This window comes from Rhinopithecus bieti, unplaced genomic scaffold (genome assembly GCF_001698545.2).
Source record: "Rhinopithecus bieti isolate Rb0 unplaced genomic scaffold, ASM169854v2 scaffold_1853, whole genome shotgun sequence".
In the NCBI taxonomy this organism is placed as follows: Eukaryota; Metazoa; Chordata; class Mammalia; order Primates; family Cercopithecidae; genus Rhinopithecus; species Rhinopithecus bieti.
Window position 1 is genome coordinate 3,404,633 of NW_016804151.1, and position 13,132 is coordinate 3,417,764.

At 36.9% G+C, this 13,132-nt stretch overlaps 1 protein-coding gene across 2 annotated transcripts in view; it reads left to right on the forward strand.

Annotated features, from left to right (window-relative positions):
* Positions 1 to 13,132, forward strand: part of RABGAP1L (RAB GTPase activating protein 1 like) — an 808,808-nt gene that overhangs the window by 126,997 nt on the left and 668,679 nt on the right. For both annotated transcript variants that reach the window (XM_017866952.1, XM_017866951.1), the window contains exon 10: positions 938 to 1,104. In XM_017866952.1, coding sequence (XP_017722441.1) covers positions 938 to 1,104 — 167 coding nt within the window. The remainder of the gene's footprint in view (positions 1 to 937; positions 1,105 to 13,132) is intronic.

The following is a 13,132-nucleotide window of genomic DNA, read 5'->3' on the forward strand; positions in this document are numbered from 1 at the left end:
TATATATATATATATGAAAACTACACAGGACTATTTCTTTGGAACTTTGATTAATGATTTTCCTGAGGGTTAATATGTATTACAACAATGAGGGTACTGAAAAATCTCTGGAGACTTTTCTTGAAGCATACAGCATGGAAGTATTTATATCAGTGACATGTGTTTTTTGAGACAAGAGTCTCACTCTGGTTGCCCAGACTGGAGTGCAGTGGTGCGATCACGGCTCACTACAGCCTCATCCTCCTGAGCTCAGGTGATTCTCCCACATCAGCTTTCTGAGTAGCTGGGACTACAGACGTGCACAAACATGCCCAGCTAATTTTTAGTATTTTTAGTAGAGATGGGGTTTCGCCATGTTGCCCAGGCTGGTCTCGAACTCCTGGACTCAAGTAATCTGCCTGCTTTGGCTTCCCAAAGTTTTTTACAGTTGTAAACCATTGCGCCCAGCTTTCACTCACATTTTATGTATGCAAGTTTAACATAGAGAAGGCTGAGTGTCTCTCTTGATTTGACAGTCCTTCCAGTGCAACTCATTAAACAAACCTAGTAATATCTATTATCTTTTTTTATAAGATGAAGGGACAAATCTCTGTGATTTTCTAGAGGTTCTCTGGGAAATCAGATAGTTTTAGAGTAAAAGATACGCTTTATTATTGTATTCTATTTATTTTTATATTAAAGACCTAATTTGGGGAATGAAAAAAGAAAAATTGTCAGGTAATTTATTAATAGACACTTAGGATTATTAGTTCCTAAGAAACATGCTTGGAATACTTGCATACTTATTTCATCAAAATGTTAATAGAACATTTAAAAATAAACATAGAAGGTATTACAATTGTAAAGAACATTAATTCTTTCATAAGTGAGGAAACTTTGTTTAAAATAGTCAAGGAATAATAGAGCTAGCATAAAACCCAGAAACTTTCTACTACAGATAAGCGAGTATACATGACTGTGGCAGTGGATATGGTAGTCACAGAGGTGGTGGAGCCTGTTCGCTTTCTCCTGGAGACAGTAGTCCGTGTGTACCCTGCAAATGAGCGATTTTGGTATTTCAGCAGAAAGACTTTCACAGAGACTTTCTTCATGAGATTGAAACAGGTAGGACCTTTTTGTTCTCTTCATATAGTAACATACGTTTTTCTTTCCACACTTTTTTAATGCCAAGATAATTCCTGAAGTTGCAAAACAATACAATTCCTCAAATAAATCAAATGATATTTGAAGTCAACCAATAGAGTGTTTGAAAAATTCACATCTAGGTAATATTAGCTAAAAAACCCCAGCTACTTTAATTATATACTTTCCCCTAGCAACCTGTAATGTATGAACCTTCTTAACAGAAATATTGACTCTGTATATAAAACAACTTTTCTACCCTTTATAAACAATTACTTAATGCCAGAATGGCAGTGCACAGAAATATCATATGCTTATAAAATTTTAATGAAAATGTTTCCAAGAAATACCTAATTTCTATAGTTATTTCTACCTGTAATATTAGATAGACAATATTACCTGAACATCTTGTTTGACTCATCAGTGAGGTTATAAAATTATTTTAATATTAAATGAACAAAATTATGGTTTCTATGATATCCTCAAATTAGGCAGTGTTAGTAGATAAAATATGTAATTTTTGTATTATAGCAAAGGAAGCAGATAATAATGAAAAATAACTTGAATACTAATCGTGTGAGTTTTAAAAAATCAGGATAAAATGCTCTGTTACAATAATGAACATCTTTTATATGCTGTTTTTGTTAGTAACTTCTGTTCTCCCAAGTTTTAAAATGCTTGCTGCTTCATATACTATAATATGTGAACTGCTGTGTGATAAAAGAAGGCACCAGCACAGGGAACAAATATAGAAGCCTCTTACCCATTTTCATATTATAAAAACTTGCCATGGATCATTTTGGCTTCATATACTATGTACTTGGAAATTCTTGTGGTTTTAAAAAAATCTTTCATAAAATTATTATGGCTGTTATTTGACTCAGTTTTATTACTGTGTGAACTGCTTTTATAGCATATTGTAATGAAGGTTATATGAGCAATATTCAAACTTCAGTCTCCTGAGCATCTTTTAATATTTTATTATGAGATTTTTTTTCTCTGTCTTCCTTCCTCCCCATCCTTCTGTCCTTCCTTTTGCAAAAAAAATAGCTTAGTTGTTATGACTATCCAATAATTCTTCATTTTGAGCAAAATAATTATTCATACTTGCATAATCGTGAATAAAGGAGCTGGAACTGTATAGAAAGTTGTCATTCTTCTAATGATGATACATTATACATTATAATGTAAATTATACTTCCTAGAGATCTGAGAAGAAGTTAGGTTTTCCCAGTTCTACTACTTTTGACTGTCTGTCTCCAGAGAGAGAGAGAGAGAAGTTAAAGTAATTGTTAAAATTCATGTGAGTAATTACTGCAAGACCTGAGACTACAACTCCTTGCCTTAAACCAGAGTATGCTGCTGTAAGGCCATACTAGCTTCTTTCTACAACTCCAGAGAGTGGGTTGGTTTGAGGTGGTTGATGGTAATCTGGAGATGTTGGTCTACACTATACAACATTAGTAGAAAGAATGAATTAGGTGATTACCTAATGCAATTCAAAGTAACCTTTGAAAATCTGGGTCTAGGCCATTACTACTTTAAAGAAATAGAGAGAATGCACTGATTTCAGTTCTAAGTGATTTAGACACCTAGAACTTTTTCTTTCATTCTGAGAGTGTTGGACTTATTGAATGAAACCAGAACTTGTCCTCTACCCAGACAGGATTAGACCAGACTCCTGGGGGCAACACCAAAGTAGATGAGATGCCCTGTTCCCCAACTGTTTTTTCTTGGCAGCTTTCTTCTCTTAAATATAGCAGGATTTTATGTGTGGGCAGTGGGGATGTATGAAAATCTGCTTTGTTCCTGTTTAGTGTCCACTCAGGGCCAAATGGCATTTCATTTCATTCATTGTCCATTTACTGGGAGCAAGGAGAGCACTTAACAAGAGGACAGAAACTAGAGGCTGGGAAAGTAAACTAGAGAAAGTCCTTTTGTGCCCAAAATTTGTTCCTTCTGGTGAGTTCTTGGTCTCGCTGACTTCAAGAATGAAGCTGCGGACCCTTGTGGTGAGTGTTACAGTTCTTAAAGATGGTGTGTCCGGAGTTTGTTCCTTCAGATATTCAGATGTGTCCGGAGTTTCTTCCTTCCGGTGGGTTCCTGGTATCACTTACTTCAGGAGTGAAGCCGCAGAGCTTTGCAGTGAGTGTTACAGCTCTTAAAGGTGGTGCGTCTGGAGTTGTTTGTACTGCCTTGTGGGTTTGTGGTCTCGCTGGCTTCAGGAGTGAAGCTGCAGACCTTCACAGTGAGTGTTACAGTTGATGACGGTAGTGTGGACCCAAAGAGTGAGCAGCAGCAAGACTTATTGCGAGGAGCGAAAGAACAAAGCTCCCACAGCGTGCAAGGGGACCCGGGTTGCCGCTGCTGGCTGGAGTGGCCAGCTTTTATTCTCTTATTTGTCCCCGCCCACATCCTGCTGATTGGTCCATTTTACAGAGTGCTGATTGGTCTGTTTTTACAGAGTGCTGATTGGTGCGTTTACAAGCCTTTAGCTAGATACAGAGCACTGATTGGTATATTTTTACAGAGTGCTGATTGGTGTGTTTACAAACCTTTAGCTAGACAGAGCACTGATTGGTGCATTTCTATAGAGTGCTGATTGGTGCGTTCACAAACCTTTAGCTAGACACAGATTGCTGACTGGTGCATTTACACTCCTTTAGCTAGACAGAAAAGTTCTCCAAGTTCCCACTGGACCCAGAAACCCAGCCGGCTTCACCTCTCACCTTGACCCGAGGTCTAATGGGAGTAGACGTTAATTAGATGTAAGTGGGAAACACCAAGTATAAATGCCCAGACAACCAGAAAGACTGGGAAGCACAATAGTTGATGATGAAAGGCAAGTAGGCCCCTGGGCATGTGAAACTTTGCAGTCTACATTCAGAGTTCTTTTCTAAATCAAATTTATTGAGGTGGTTAGCATACAGTAAAATGCACCCATTTAACAGTACATTTTGATGACAAATTTATACATATGAATAACCACCACCAAAATTAAGATCCCTCACTCTTAAAAGTTCCATCGTGTCCTTGCAGCTAATCTTTCCCACCCTCAGCCTCAGGCAACCACTGATGTGCTTTCTGTCATTGTAGATTAGATATACAGTAACTGGAATCATACGCTTCTTTTATGTAAAAGCTTTCTTTGTGTAACAATGCTTTTGAAATCCATCCATGTTGTATGTCAGTTGTTAATCTTTTTATTGCTGAATGTTATTCCTTTGTGTGGATGTGCCATAATTTATTAGATCATCTGTTGTAAATTTGAGTTGCTTCTGTTTTTGGTTAGTGTGGTTAAAGCTCCTATGTCTTTCTGTGTACATAGATTTTCATTTCTTTTGGGCTGATAACATTTCTTTTGGAATTGCTGTGTGGTATGGTAAGTAGAAACTGCCAAACTGTGTTCCACAGTGCTTGACCACTTTATTTTCCCTCCAGCAGTATATGTGTTTCCCAATTTCTCCTAATCCTTGCCAGCCTTTTAAATTGTGTTTAGTATTGTCAGTCTTTTAAATTGTAGCTATTCTTAGGGGTGTGTAGATGTATCTTATTGCAATGTCAATTTGTATTTCACATTGAGTAATGATTTTGAGCATTTTTTTCTTGTGCTTATTATAAATCATTCATATTTCTTCTTTATAAAATGTCTATCTAAAATTTTGTACACTTTTGTTTGTCTTACTGAGTTGCAGGAGTTCTTTATATTTTCTGAATATATTTTCTTTTGTCAGATACGCATATTTCAAATAGTTTCTTCCTGACAGTGGCTTGCCTTTTTATTTTCTTAATGTCTTTTGAAGAACTGAAATTTTACATTTTGATGAAGTCATATTAATATTTTATTTTATTATTTTTGCTTTTTTTGTGTCCTATGTAAGGAACTTTTACCTACCCCAAGGTTGTGAAGATGTTCTTTTTTTTTTAGACAGAGTCTCGCTGTGTCGCCCAGGCTGGAGTGCAGTGGTGTGGTCTCGGCTCACTGCAAGCTCCGTCTCTTGGGTTCACGCCATTCTCCTGCCTCAGCCTTCCTAGTAGCTGGGACTACAGGCGCCCGCCACGTCGCCCGGCTAGTTTTTTGTATTTTAGTAGAGACGGGGTTTCACCATGTTAGCCAGGATCGTCTCGATCTCCTGACCTCGTGATCCGCCCGTATCGGCCTCCCAAAGTGCTGGGATTACAGGCTTGAGCCACCGCGCCCGGCGAAGATGTTCTTTATATTTTCCTGTAGAGACTTTATAGTTTCAGGCCTATTATCCATTTTCTGTTAATTTTTATGTATGGCATGAAGGCTTGAGGTCATCTTCCCACACCTGTCTCATATGGGTATACAGTTGTTCCAGCATCATTTGTTGGAAAGACTCTTTTATCCATAGAATTAGTCTAAAATTAATTGACTGTAGATGTATAAGTCTGTTTCTGGGACACTATTTCTCTTCCATTGATTTCTCTGTGAGTACCACACAGTCTTGATCATTACAACTTTATATTATGTAATAAAGTCTGTGTTGTAAGCTTCCCAACCTTTCTCATTCTTAAAGTTGTTTTATTTGTTGCAGGTTCTTTGCATTTCCATCTGAATTTTAGGATGAGTTTGTCAGTTTGTAGAAAAATGCATGCCCAGGCTGGATGCAGTGGCTCTCACTGGAAATCCCAGGACTTTGGGAAGTTGAGGCAGGAGGATCACTTGAGGCTAGGAGTTTGAGACTAGCATCGGCAACATAGCAAGACTCACTTTGTAAAAAAAAGTAAAATAAAATTATCCAAGTGTGGTGGTGCACACCTGTAGTCCCAGCTACTCAGGAGGCTGAGGTGGGAGGATTGCTTGAGCCCAGGAGTTTGAGGCTTCAGTCAGCCGTGATCATGCCACTTGCACTCCAGCCTGGGCCACAGAGTGACACCCCATCTCTAAAAAATAATAAAAAAAAGAAAAATGCATTCCCAGATTTTGACTGAGAATGCTTGCAATATGTATATGATTTTGGGAAGAGTTGCTTTTTTTTTTTTGACATGAAGTCTCAACCTGTCGCCCAGGCTGGAGTGCAGGGCACCATCCCAGCTAACTGCAACCTCTGCCTCCCAGGTTCCAGTGATTCTTCTGCCTCAGCCTCCCAAGTAGCTGGACTTACAGATACCCACCACCATGCCTGGCTAATTTTTGTGTTTTTAGTAGAGACAGGGTTTTGCCATGTTGGCCAAGCTGGTCTCGAATTCCTGACTTCAAGTGTTCCTCTCTCCTCGGTCTCCCAAAGTGTTGGGATTACAGGAGTGAGCAACTGCACCTGTCCTCTAAGAGTTGCTGTCTTAAAAAGAGTGAGTCTTCAATAAACATGGCCTATCTCATGGAATATCATTTCTTTTTTTTAGCTCTTCTTTAATTTATCTCAGCAGTTATGTCACTTTTAGTATAAAGGTTTTACACATACTTTAATTTATCTCTACCTAGTTCATGAATTTTTCATCTCAGGGTATAATTGACAAAGTGGAATAGACTTAAGGTGTACAATGCAATGATTTGATACATATATATAGTGAAATGATTACCAAAATCTAGTTAACACATCTGTCACCTCACGTAAGTTACCTTTTTGTGTGTGTGTGGAGAATACTTAAGATCTACTACTGTGTTAGCAAATTTCAAGTACACAATACAATATTGTTAACTATAGCCACCATGGACCATATTCATCTTATAACTGAAAGTTTTTACCCTTTGATCAGCATCTCACTTTTTCCCCCAAACCCCTTCTCCTGGCAACCACCATTCTACTCTCTTTCTATGAGTTTAACTTTTTTAGACTAGTTAAAAATGAGATCATACAGTATTTGTCTTCCTAGTCTAGCTTTTTTTTACTTAGCATAATGCTTTCCACCTTTACATGTTACTGCAAATGATAGAATTTTCTTGTTCTTTATGGCTGAGTCATATTCCATTATCTGCAAAAAAATATATATTCATTCATTCATTGACAGACACATTTCCATGTCTAGTGAATAATGTTGCAATGAACATGGAGTGCAGATATCTCAAGATACTGACTTTGTTTCCTTCAGATACATACCCAGCAGTGTGATAGCTAGATTATGTGGTAGCTCTATTTTATATTTTTTGAGGAATCTTTGTACTGTTTTTCATACTGGCTGTACCAGTTTACATTCCTACTGTCAGTGTGCAAGGGTTCTGTTCTCACCAACATTTGTTATTTCTTGTCTTTTTTTTTTTTTTTTCTCTGTGATGGGGTCTCATTATGTTGCCCAGGCTGGTTTCAAACTTCTGGGCTCAGCTGATCCTCCTATCTTGGCCTCCCAAAGTGTTGAGATTATAGGCATGAGCCACTGTGCCTGGCCGTATTTCTTGTCTTTTTAACAATAACCATTCTAATGGGTGTGAGGTAATATCTCATTGTGGTTTTGACTTGCATTTATTTCTTTGAAGATTAGTGATATTGAGCACCATATCATGTATCTGTTGGCCATTTGTATGTCTTCCTTGGAAAACTGTCTATTCCAGTTTTTTGTCCATTTTCTAATTAGAGTATTTGGTTTTTTCTTTTTTTTGCCATTGAACTGTATGATAGACAAACAGACACACACACACACACACACACACACCCCTTATCAGATATATGTTTGCACATATTTTCCCCCTTCCATAAGTTGCCTTTTCATCTTGTTGAATATTTCCTTTGCTATATAGAAGCCTTTTAGTTTCCTGTAGTTGTACTTGTTTATGCTTTTTTTGGCCTATACTTTTGGGGTCATATTCAAAAAATAATTACCAAGACCAGTGTAAAGGAATTTTTCCACTGTATTTTATCCTAGGAGTTTTATGGTATCAGGTCTCAAATTTAAGTCTTTTTGTCTATTTTGAGTTAATATTTGTGAAAGATAAAAGATTGGAGTCCAATTTTAATTCTTTTGCAGATGAATATCTAGTTTTCCCAAAATCATTTATTACAGAACTACATATGTGTAGGCTTACTTCTGGGCTCTCAGTTTTGTCTCATTGGTCTGTGTGTTTTTATGCCAATATACTATTGTTTTGATTATTATAGCTTTGTAATATATAGAAATAAGGAAGTGTGATGCCTCCAGCTTTGTTTTGTTTTATTTTCCAAGATTGCTATGGATATTTGGGTTCTATATGAATTTTAGGATTGTGAAAAATGCCATTGGGATTTTGATAGGGATCACATTGAATCTATAGATTTCTTTGGATAGTATGGACATTTCAACAATATTTTTTCAATCCATGAACATGAGATATCTTTCCATCTATTTGTGTCATTTTCAGTGTCCTTCATCAGTGTCTTACAGTTTTGTTTTTTGTTGTTTTGTTTTGTTTTGTGACGGAGTCTTGCTCTTTTCGCCCAGGCTGGAGTAGAGTGCTGTGATCTCGACTCACTGCAACCTTCACCTCCCAGGTTCAAGCTATTCTCCTGCTTTAGCCTCCTGAGTAGCTGGGATTACAGGTGCCTGCCACCACGCCTGGCTAATTTTGTACTTTCAGCAGAGACAGGTTTTTTATGTTGGCCAGACTTGTCTTGAACTCCTGACCTCAGGTGATCTGCCTGCCTTGGCCTCCCAAAGGGCTAGGATTATAGGCATGAGCCACCATGCCCAGCCGATGTCTTATAGTTTTCAGTGTATGGATCTTTCACTGCCTTGGTTAAATTTATGTCTAAGGGATTTTTTGTTGGTATGCTACTGTAAATGGGATTTTTTTTTACATTTATTTTTCAGATAGTTTGTTTATTTTATATAGAAATACAAGCAAATTTTGAATGTTGAGTTTGTACCCTGTAACTTTACTAAATTTGTTTGTTCTAACAGTTTTTTTTGGTGGAGTCATCAGAATTTTCCGTGTAATAGGATCATGTCATCAACAAACAATTTAACTTTTTCACTTCCAATTTGGATGCCTTATCTTGCCCAGTTGCTCCTGCTAGGACTTTCAGTACTATGTTGAATAGAAGTGGTGAGAGTGGGCACCCTTGTTACTGTTCACCTGTGAGAATGATGTTAGCTGTGGGTTTGTCATATATGGCCTTTCTTATTTTTGGGGGTACTTTCCTTCTATACCCAATTTATTGGGCTTTTTATCATGAAAGGTTGTTGAATTTTGTCTTTTTTCTGAATCTATTGAGAAGGTCATATGATTTTTATGTTTTATTAATGTGGCTTATCACATTTATTGATTTGTGTATGGTGAATCATCTTGCATCCCAGGGATGAATACCATTTGATCATGTTGTATGATCTTTTTACTGTGCTGTTGATTTCAGCTTGCTAGTGTTTTGCTGGGAACTTTTGCACCTGTGTTCATTTGGATTATTGGCTTATAGTTTTCTTGTGATGTCTTTCTCTGGCTTTGGTATCAGGGTAATGCTGGCCCCATGAAATGAATTTGCAAGTATTTCCTCCTCCCCATTTTTTTTGGAGGAGTTTGTGAAGGATTGGCATTAAATGTTTGGTGAAATTCAGTAGTAAAACCATCAGGTCCTGGACTTTCCTTTGCTGGGAGACTTTTTATTGCTGATTCAGTCTTCTTATTTTTTTTGGTCTGTTCAGATTTTCTGTTTCTTCATTATTTCATCTTGGTAGGTCCTATGTTTCCAGGAATTTATTTATTATTCCAGGTTATCCATTTTGTTGGCATATAGGTGTTCATAATAGTCTCTTATGATCTGTTGTATTTCTGGGGTATCAGTTATAATGCCTCTTCTTTCATTTGTAATTTTATTTATTTGAGTCTTCTTTCTTTTTTTCTGGGTTATTCTAGCTAAAGTTTTGTCAAGTTTTATCTTTCTAAAAAACCAGCTTTTAGTTTTGTCCATTTTTCTGTTGTTTTACTATTCTCTATTTCATTTATTTTTACTCTAGTCTTTACTGTTTTTTCCGTATGCTAATTTGGGTCCAGCTTTTTCCCCTAGTTTGCTGAGATGTAAAGTTAAGTTGTTTGAGGTCTTTTTTTTTTTTTCCCCATAATGTAGACATTTATCAATATAAACTTTCCCACTTAGAACTTCTTTTGCTTTATCCCATAAGTTTTGATATGTTGTATTTCCATTTTGTTTTTTCTTAGATATATTTTAAATTTTCTTTTGACCCACTGATTGCTTAGAAGTGTGTTCTTTACTTTCTATATATCTGAATTTTCCATTTTTCCCTCTGTTTTCATTTCTAGTTTTATATGTTTGTGATCAAAGATACATGATATGATTTTAATTTTCTTGAATTTAAGACTTTTTTTGTGTGTCTTGACATATTTATTCTAAATATGTGTGTGTGTGTGTGTGACAAGAATGTGTATTTTGCTGTTGTTGGATAGGATGTTCTTTATATGTCTGTTAGGTCCGTTTTTTCTATAGTGTTGTTCAAATTTGTTGATTCCTTATGATTTTCTGCCTGCATGATCTATCTACTGTCAAGAGTGGCATAATAAAGTCCCCTCTATTTTTATATTGTCATTTATTTCTCCTTACAGTTCTCTTAATGCTTGCTTTATAATGAGGTGCCTTGATGTTAGATGTATTACTATTTACAATAGTTAAATCTTCTTGATGAATTGACCCCTCTTTCATTATATAATGATCTTCTTTGTCTCTTCTGACAATTTTTTACTTAAAATCTAGTTTGTCTGATATAAATATAGCCACCCTGTTCTCTACTGGTTACCATTTGCATGGAATATGTTTTTCCATCTCTTCGTTTTCAGCCTGTGTGTTCTCAAAGCTAAAGTGAGTCTCTTGTAGGTAGCATATTCGTGGATCTTAATTTTGTATCCATTCAGTCACTCTATATCTTTCTGTTTTTGTTTTGAGAAGGAGTCTTACTCTGTTGCCCAGGTTGGAGTGCACTGGTGACGTGACCTTGGCTCATTGCAGTCTCCATCTCCTGGATTCAAGTGATTCTCCTACGTTAGCCCCACGAGTAGCTGGGATTACAGGTGCACACCACCACACCTAGCTAATTTTTGCATTTTCGTTATAGATAGGGTTTCACTGTATTGGCCAGACTGGTCTTGAATTCCTGACCTCAAGTAATCTGCCTGCCTCAGCCTCTCAAAGTGCTGGGCTTATGGGTGTGAGCCATAGCACCCAGCCTACTCTATATCTTTTGATCGAATAATCCTTTTACCTTTAATTATTGGTAGGTAAGGACTTATTGTCGTTTTGTTAATTTTTTTTTTTTTTTTTTGAGACAGAGTCTTGCTCTGTCACCCAGGATGGGGTGCAGTGGCGGGGTCTCAGGTCCTTGCAAGCTCCGCCTCCCGGGTTCACGCCATTCTCCTGCCTCAGCCTCCCAAGTAGCTGGGACTACAGGCACCCGCCACCACGCCTGGCTAGTTTTTTGTATTTTTTAGTAGAGACGGGGTTTCACCGTGTTAGCCAGGATGGTCTCGATCTCCTGACCTCATGATCCGCCTGTCTCGGCCTCCCAAAGTACTGGGATTACAGGCTTGAGCCACCGCGCCCGGCCTTGTTAATTTTTTAAATGGTTTGTAGTTCCTTCATTCCTTTCTTTCTTTTTTCTGTCTTTATATTTGTTGACTTTTTGTAATGGTAGGCTTTTATTTCTTTCTATTAATCTTTTATGTATCTACTACATGATTTTGCTTTGTAATTACCATGAGGCTTACATAAAATATAATTATTACATCTTATTTTAAGCCAGTAACAACTCAACTGTGGTTGCATACAGAAATTCTACACTTTTACTCCCCCATCTCTCATATTTTAGGTTATTGATGTTACAGCTTTTAATATTGTGTGCCCATTAAAATTATTTTAGCTATAATCATTTTTAATATGTTTGTTTTTAACTTTTATACTAAAGTTGAAAGTGAGATACATACCACCACAAGAATATTAGAGAATTCTGATTTTGACTATCTGTTTTTACCAGTGAGTTTTATACATTCATATGTTTTTACATTGTTAATTAGTATCCTTTCATTTCAACTTGAAGATCTTTGGCATTTCTTATAAGGCAGATCTTAGTGATGATGAACTCCTTTAGTTTTTGTTTGTTGAGGAAAGTCTCTCTCTTTCATTTCTACTGTACAGCTTTGCCAGGTATAGTATTCTTGGTTGAGGGTTTTTTTTTTTTTTCAATATATTGACTGTATTATTCCACTCTTTCCTGCCCTGCAAGGTATCTGCTGAGGAATCCACTTATAGTCTTACAACGGCTCTTTTGTATGTGACAAGGTGCTTTTCTCCTGCCGTTTTCATAATTCTCTGTCTTTGACTTTTGACAATTTAATTATACTATGTCCTGGTGTAGACTTTTCAACCTGTTTGGAAATCTTTGGGTCTCATAAATTTGACTGTCCTCTTCTTTTCTTAAATTTGGGATCTTGTCAGCCATTATTTCTTTATATAGATTTTTCAGTCTCTTTATCTGTCTCTTTTCCTTCGGATATTTCTGGAATGCTTATGTTGTTTTGCTTGATGGTGTTCCAGATATCCTGTAGACTTCCTTCACTCTTTTTTTGTTTGTTTGTTTTTGCTTCTCTAACTGGCTACTTTTAAATGACTCATCTTTGAATTCACTGATTTTTTTATTCTTCTGCTTGGCCAAGTCTGCTGTTGAAGCATGCTGTTAAAAAATTTTTAAATTCAGTGATTGTATTCTTCAGCTTTATGATTTTTTTTTTAAGAGGGTGCAGGGTCTCACTGTGTCACCCAGCCTGGAATGCAGTGGCACAATCATAATTCACTGTAACTTCAAACTCCAGGGCCCAAGTGATGATCCCACTTTAGCCTCCCAAATAGCTAGGACAACAGGCATGAGCTACCACAGCCACCTAATTTTTTAAAAATTATTTTTGTAGGGACAGGGTCTTGGTATTTTGCTTAGGCTTGTCTTGAATTCCTAGTCTCAAGAGATCTCGCCTTGGCCTCCCAAAGTGGTAGGATTATAGGCATAAGCCACTGTGCCTAGCTGGATTTTAAAAATGGTTTTTATTACTTTGTTGAACTAGAATATTGATCCAGACTTTTTT